Source organism: Nanorana parkeri, unplaced genomic scaffold (assembly GCF_000935625.1).
Source record: "Nanorana parkeri isolate BGI_ZX_2015 unplaced genomic scaffold, ASM93562v1 scaffold420, whole genome shotgun sequence".
NCBI classification, from domain to species: Eukaryota; Metazoa; Chordata; class Amphibia; order Anura; family Dicroglossidae; genus Nanorana; species Nanorana parkeri.
Window position 1 is genome coordinate 70235 of NW_017306688.1, and position 8358 is coordinate 78592.

An 8358-nucleotide genomic window follows, 5' to 3' on the forward strand; every position below is an offset into this window, starting at 1 on the left:
TAATATGGAGGCAGGAGTGATGGGAGGAGTCAGGACGGACCTGTTTGCGTAATAGAGCTGTCTGGGTTTTGGGGATCCCATGGAACATTGAAAGTAATCTTTGAACGTCTGAAGGTATATACTCCAAGGACCTGGCGCCACCTCACCAGGTCAGATGAGCGCACAGGTCTCCAAATAGTAGTGTGCCATGTATATTCTGCTCATACAGTCACTAGCAGCTTATAGATAAGTCAAATAAAGTTACCTTTGTTTGTAAGTGTGTCATGGAGTCTGTCCGCTATCAGCTCTGGTTCAAAATTTTTCAGGGGCTTAATCGTGCCCAAAGTTCCCCAAACACTTGTCTATAGGCAGATCAGAAACAACACAGGTCAGCTTACAACTGATAACACTGGATATTTAAAAAAAAAAAAAACTTGTCGAAGTCGCTCAAATCCTTATACTTGCCCATTTTTTCTGCTTCCAACACATCACGGACAAAATGTTCACTTGCTACCTAATATATCCCACCCACTTCCAGGTGCCATTGTAACCAGATAGTCAATGTTATTCGCTTCACCTCTTAGTGGTCACAATGTTATGGCTGATCAGTGTATATAAATGAAAGCTTGTGTCCAGAATTCGGCTTCAAACTGGCCATACACTTTACAACCTCTGTACAATCCTCTTTAGATATTACAAAACTTTGAAATATAATGACAAACCTCAACAACCCATTCAACTGGTATCCAATCAGGCAGCCCCTTGCCATACATATTAGATGGATGATCTATACAGTAGATTGTACAATACCTCTTAGTTTGAGGACAACTCTAAATTTGTCGTTCCCCCTCATGTTATTTCTCGGTGACAACGGTCCCTAGTGCAAATAGCGGGGTGGATCTCCCCATTGGGGACACAGACTCAAATAAAAACTTCACAGGCCATCTAATGCCCCCCCAATCTACCCAAAACTAACATAAAAGGGTTCTAGAGATACACTTTAATGGTAACCCTAATAGAACTGGCAGAAATAGTTTTAAGTTATCGTAGATGTGAACTGCTGTGGGCCCCAAAAATGTTTTTTTTTTTTTTTTTAGACGAGTCTTATTTGCAACCCATTTCTCTATATAACAGACAATGACCAGTAAACAGTTGAGTATTGTATATGACCCCAGACGACTTAAGACCAAGTGTATCCCATTGCACCCCTTACCCAAAAAACAGGGTGGGTACGGCAGTGACAGCAGATGCCTCAGCAGATCATATAAATTTCAGTAGAAAGTCACTCGGACTCCAAAGCGATGCCAAGTCAATCTCTTTTATTGACTATGGTAGTGTAACATCTACATCTATGGTAGTGTAACATTGTCACTACCATAGTCAATAAAAGAGATTGACTTGGCATCGCTTTGGAGTGTGAGTGACTTTCTACTGAAAATTATATATGACCCCATCTTCTGTAAATAAAGTACATGGGGTCATACCCAATACTCAATGGTTTACTGGTCATTTACATATACTGGCTCTGCTGCCCACTATCCCAGTGAGTGGGTGCACATGTTTCTACAATGATACTTGTGTCAGTATATCAGTGGAATAGTAGCTTTGTGTTCTGTCGGAATGCTGTGCAGCTTTGTCTTAGACAACAGACTATCTGTAGGTAAAAGAGAACTCATTGTAGACAGGATGCCAGGGCAGAGATAGGTGTTGTTTGGAAACAAAATTAAGGCTCCATTCACACACCGCGCTAAACATAAATAACAATGCATTGCAATATGCATTGTTCAGACTATTGCGGCGGCCGCACGGTACAAAACTGCACGTCCCGCAAAATTCCAAACGTCCAAGCGTGATTTTATGGGCAAATTCCACCCGTTCCAGCTACAGTAATAGCCGTAAACCTGAGGAATCCATGTGTATGTTAAGGTTTGCACAATTTCGTTCTGCGCGAAAAAGCACGTGAAAAAACGCTACCGCTATGCGTGAATGGAGCCTGAATGTCATTTCAGTGATTGCAGTATTTCGTTTTCACATTGTATATCATATTTGCTGCTTTGCAGCTCATTAACACTGAGCTTCCTGACGCAGTCGGACAGGCAGACAGAGTGGCCAGGAATGCGCAGTGACCAAGACTACACAATGACCAAGAGTACACAGTGACCAAGACTACACAGTGACCAAAAGTAAACAATGGCCAAGACTAAGCAATGACCAGGACTACATAGTGACCAAGAGCACACAGTAAACAAGACTACTCCGTCACCAGGACTACACAGTGACCAGGACTACACAATGGCCAATACTACACACAGTGACTAAGACTACACAGTGATTAAGACTACACAATGGCCAAGACTACACAGTGCCCAAAACTACACAATGACCCAGACTACGCAGTGACCAAGGCTACACAGTGACCAGACTACACAATGACCAAGATTACTCAGTGACCAGGACTGCTCAGTAACCAGGACTACACGGTGACCAAGACTACGTTGTGACCAAGACTACGTTGTGACCAAGACTACTCAGCAACCAGGACTACTCAGCAACCAGGACTACGCTGTGACCAAAACTACACAATGACCAAAACTACTCAGTCACCAAGACTACTCAGTGACCAGAACTATGCAGTGAACAAGACTAGTCAATAACCATGACCAGGACTATACAATGATCAAGATTACTCAGTGATGCTCAGCCTCACTGACCAGCGCTCTCAGTCGCTGTGCCCGTCCCAGTAGCTTAGTATATCAGCAAAACTACAAACCCTCTGGCAGATACACTGCTCCATTTTATATCTTACAACTCTGGGTTTAGCTGTTTGCCTGGACTCTGGAGTTCAGCTTTAATTAGTACAGTGACACAGAACTGTGCTGAAAGTTATTTATATAAAACATGAAAAGTGAGTCTTGCATGGATGCTATTTACATACGTTACAGAGCTGTCATTTATCATTAACCACAACATGATATCACACCTTACAGGGAAACTGCAGTGTGTGTTCCGGGTGTACACATTCTGAGCACTTTCTCTAACATTTATCTGAATAGGATTCTCATATTAGTGGTCACATTTTCATTATTTTATTTTAGATACAAAGGTAAATATTCTCTATTGTGTTTTCTTATCAGACACTAATTCATTATTCCTACCGGCCGAAATTCAAGCTGTGGGTGGCCCTGTTGGCACCACCCCACTCAACCCAAGCCGATTTTTAAATCAACTTTTGTGGACCAGCTTACCGGGTGGATAGTTGTCAGCTGAACATGGACTGCATTCGGTCACTGGACACCAGATGTCAGAATGCAATAACCGGCAGAACAATTACTCCATCCATGCTATGTAGCATGGATGGGGGAATCTAGTGATCTTAAGGTAAACCTTGTGTGAATTAAGACCAGGTAGAAATGAAATCAACATTATTGTCAGTATTGGATAGAGTAAGGGAGAGTTATAACCTCATCTGTGTCCCATTGGGGAGATTTTCCTTCACTTCCTGTCCGATAGCAACAACAGGAAGTTTGAGGAAATCCCTCTCAAGTGAAGGAAGTCATTGGTGGTCACCAGAACTAGTGTCCCCAATGGAAGAGTCCCCATCTATGCCTGTCCTGGTTACAACACAAAATTTGGGAGTTTCATTCATTTACAGTGATAACGATCACCAGGATACATAGAGAGGGTATCTATGTATCCCGGTGATCTATTGGCTATTGGACAGGAAGTGAAGGAAAATCTCCCCAAAGGGACATAAATGGCAAAAAAAGCTTATAGCGGGGTATAATCCTCTTTTACTTTTTAAAAGGATTTCCCTTATTTCCTGTTGTGGCTATTGGGCAGGAAGTGGAAGGAAATCTCCCCAATGGGACATAGATGGCAGAAAAGCTTATAGCGGGGTATAATCCTCTTTTACTTTTTAAAAGGATTTCCCACATTTCTTGTTGTGGCTATCGGACAGGAAGTGAAGGGAAATTTCCCCAATGGGGCATAGATGACCAAAAAAAAGCTGATGGGGGATATAATCCTAAATTACTCTATCCAAAACTAAAAAAAGTTTGGCTAAAGTTCTACTTAAAGGAGAACTATGGGTTTAAGTCTTTTCGCCATATTTCTCCTTAGGGTAACGGGAGGACACAAACTAGCGTCCTCCCGTCACCCTAGGCTCAGTATACCGCGAGCTGTAGCTTGCGGTATACTGAGACGCCGCAGCTGAAGCGGATCCCGAAAATTGTACCGGGATCCGCCCAGCTGCGTGACTGACAGCTGGCTCTGCCTATCTAGAGGCAGAGCCAGCTGTACCCGCCCCCTCCCCCGTCCGTTCCGCCAGTCAGCGCTGGCGGATCGGAGCGGGGGAATCCAGCCCCTCTTCTGTCACAGCAGAGAGCCGTGACAAGTGAGCGAACGCCGGTATGTGTTCGCTCACCTCCCGATCTACTGAGCCGACCTGTAACAGTCTCATTGTCACAGGTCGGCTAGAACTATGAGGTGAGTGAAAAGCACTCACCTCATAGTTCTCCTTTAAGAACAATGTACCTCAATGGACCGATTAACGGAGCATGAGCCTTTCTTGCCTACACACCGGAGAATGGGTTTGTACACCGTGGCGCATTGCCATGCGTTGGCAGCTACAATGCATCGGGGTGCCAGTGATAATGACACAATGTACATAGTGCCATGCAGTCACAGGCAACTAAATTTCCGGCTTTTACCGTGCGTTACCACAGCAGGAAAGTGTTTAGTGATTTTGCAGCCTTGACATTTTGTGCACAGTTGCTCAAGGGAGTTCAAGAGAAAGAAGCATGAGGAAGAGCGCCAAGTAAAATGTGACCTAAAATTAAACTCAGTCCATTCATCAAATTTCTTAAAGCGGAACTCCGGCCACAAAGGTTTGAATTTATATTTACATAGCTTTGTTTTTTCTAAAGGAGATTGTGCAGAGATTGTATTAGCCGATTGCATAGCGTATGGCCAGTTTAGGATTACAGTGTATCTAAACCCAAGAACACAAATGTAATATATTGCAGCCTACCTCTCCTTAGATGTGGCGGCTGTCTTTGTTTTCTTCAGTTTTTCTTCCTTAATTTTCCGGCTAGTAACATACTTCCTATGCTAGGGTAACAACGCTCTCTCTTGTACTCTAGCCATGAAATAGTGTTGTCACACCTTGGTCCTTCTCGAGCTTGAATAAGAGGTATCACTCCTCGAAACGCGTTGCTCACTGCCTTTCCACACCACCACTACCCTCTTCCTATCAATGACCCGACTGATAGCTGACAACTCTCAGCCCACGGCACCCGCATACTACCCCAGCCTGCGCCGACAGTGACCGAGCAGCACGAGCCGCAGCCGCGGTCATAGCAGCTCTGCCTGCTTCTGACACCGCTGATTCTTTCCCACACCACTCAGCCCCTGGACTCACACACGGACTGAGTCCCCATTCCTGTGGTTGCCCTTTTTCCCCCCCTTTTCTTCCTCGCCCACAGCCTCCTCTCCCCGTGTGGATGCACATCCCCTGGCTCACCAGTTCCAGGTAGATACCACGGATGACCCGATCCTTTGCACCGGCCGTCCAGCCTCTGGTCCCGTGAAACGAAACGTAAGTCCTTTTTCTTTTTCCTCAGCCATCCTTCGTTTTTTTGCCCAGTGCACCCATTGTCACACGATTCTCCTGTCATTTTCCCTGGGTCTCCCGACCCGGTCAATTAGCCCACCTAGTGTTGCGCCCTTTTGGGTTTTTTGTTTCAAGTTTGCAGATACACAGGCACTCCTCCTGGGTTTCAGGGCTGCACACGATCTAGGGTCATACACTGTTCACCCCCTTATTATCATTACAAGAGCGCTGTTTGTACGTTTTGTGTTTTTGTCCTCCAGATGATGACATCCAATGAGAAAGTAAATCATAAAAACAAATGTAATTCATTATTGGCAAATTGAGGGGCATGACCGGTAGGTGGGCATTTACTCCACTTGGCCAACGTTCAACATCTAAAGGAGGCTTCTTGTATTAAAGGTTATTTCACAAATGTCACAATAAAGGAAAGATAAGACAAACTCACCTTATCTGCCAGGTGAAGGGAACTCAAGATCTCATCTGTCAAAGTCATATTTCCTTGCAGGTCTCTCTGGAATATAGAAGGAATAGGTGTGCGGTCACCGTGGGCTCGGTGGGGATACAATCAACGTGGGCTTGGTGGGTATGATCACCCTCAAAAGGTTGCAGAAACTCTGGATGTAATGTTCATTGAGAGTGAATAACTGGTTTTGGCTGTTCTTAAACAAGCAACCAACCCGTCCTATGGCAGGGAGGGGGGAGTGGACAATACTTTGCTCTCAGATGGAATGGTGTCAAGGAATGTGGAAGTAACTGAACGGCTCTGTGATGACACAGAGACATGATACGTAGGGTGACCAGTCCCACCACCCAACACAACACACTGGAATGTGATGACCTCCAACCATCAGACAGTCAAGTTATTCTATAAAAGTAAAACAGGGGAAGTCGGTGTTGCCCTCAGCAGCCAAGCGAAGATCAGATGTCACCTTCCTACTGCAGATTGGAAAGTGATAGGAAACATCTGATTGGTTGCTATGGACCACATTTCCACTTACCCTCGTGGACTCGTTGGTATAGTGAGCAACGGCTGCATTGTTGTTATAAAGTGTATGTCCACCCAAACTTTGAAATGGGGTTAGTAATTCACTAAGTCGCAGGCATACGCAGCCTTGGTACTCCAGCTGTGCTGAAACTACAAATCCAGCCATGCCTCTGCCTTCTGGGAGTGCTGCGTGTGGCTGTCAGAGTCTTGCAATGGATTTGTAGTTCCCCACCAGCTGGAGTGCTGAGGTTGGCCGCTTCTGCTCTAAGACCTTGTGCAAAGGGAGAGTAAAAGCAGGGGTTGATCCATGATTTTATCGCCCTGTGACCGCCCACCTACACCTAACATGGCTGCATAGGCTTGTACACATGCCGTAGCAAATATTTTACAGCATGTCATGTTTTGGCAGGTGGTGCCGCTTACCAAATGCAACTATTGCAGTCAATGGGACCATACCACAATGCAGATGTGGCGCAGTATTGCAACATCTCAGGAGGCTTAAGTCTTGTCTCCTGAACGTCTGTAAAGCGTATGCCAACCTCCCTCTGATAAGCCATATACCGTGGATTGCAGTAAAGTCTGCCACCTGTGTGCACCTACACAATCATAAAATACTCGGTGATCCTGCCAGTCCCATCATGAAGCAACCCCTTCTTGTTCATAGCTAATAGAAATAGAATAGAATAGGATAGAATACAAGAAAGCAGATCTGCCCTAGTGTGGTCAGTTTGTGTCTCTTCATATGATATGGGAGAATCGAGGCACCAAGGCTCACTCATTAGAGCTTCACAGCACAGGCCCACGACCCCGAGGGTGAGCTCAGTTGCCCACAACCGCTGCCACAGTCTAAAGGTTGATTATTGTAGGTCTCCTGCACACACACAGACTTATAGGGGCTCCCAGTTCACCCCACAGGGCTTCCCCAATACCATTCCCAGTACCAGGCGCAGTACTCACATTACTTCATAGAGGACACAAGGCGGACACTGGATATTTCAACCCTCGCTGTAGAGGCACACTCCACCATGGTACCAATCACCTGTTCTACTCTTCCGTCTCAATCCCTCTCTATCCCAGCACATAGCAGACACAAAGAGGTCTATTTATAAACAATTTGGCAGGCCCTTTGCCCTGTGAACATTAATTTGTGTGAATAATGACTAAAAAGATAAAACAATAAAAAAAAAATTCAAGTGGAGCGTATTGTGATGTAATAACACATGCTGGCCACTAGATGGAGCTTAGGCGCATAGAAGATAAGTATTATTACCTATGCTCCTCAGCTCCATCTAGTGGCCATAAATAAGCATTTATTTCCTATGCTCCTCGGCGCCATCTAGTGGCCATAATGTAGCATTATATCACACTACATTCCACCAGAAAAGAAAATATATTAGGAACATTCGGTTTTGTCATTATTTACCCAAAATTAACATTCACAGATATTCCCAGGGTGAATTCCTGCAAATTGCTTAGGAAAAGATCCCATGTTCAGCCAGGGTCGGATTTTAACAGCTTTACTTAATTTGTCAGCAAACATCAAAAAAATCTTCTCTTCAGAGAAAAGCATTTCCAGCATGCTGGCTCAAAGAAAGCTACAGTGAACTGGACACTGAATTTGTTATTCAGGTGCATTCAGTGACAAGGGTGCTCATTTAGTTTCTTAGAGAATGACAATTCTGTCCTGTCTATCCTGAGAAAGGTAAAGTTCCTGCCACCATGGGTACTCACAGTTGGTGCAGTCCCCAAACCCACTCCCGCTCCTTAGAAGGGGCAGCCATGT

General features: G+C 44.9%; 1 protein-coding gene across 1 annotated transcript in view; it reads right to left on the bottom strand.

The window, feature by feature from the left end:
* Nucleotides 1-6372, bottom strand: part of ANXA9 (annexin A9) — a 22525-nt gene extending 16153 nt beyond the window's left edge. The window contains exons 1-3 of the mRNA XM_018559907.1: nt 6184-6372; nt 6036-6101; nt 245-341 (exon numbers count right to left, since the gene is read on the bottom strand). Coding sequence (XP_018415409.1) covers nt 245-341; nt 6036-6083 — 145 coding nt within the window. The 5' untranslated portion in view covers nt 6084-6101; nt 6184-6372. The remainder of the gene's footprint in view (nt 1-244; nt 342-6035; nt 6102-6183) is intronic.
* Nucleotides 6373-8358: the final 1986 nt, after the last annotated feature.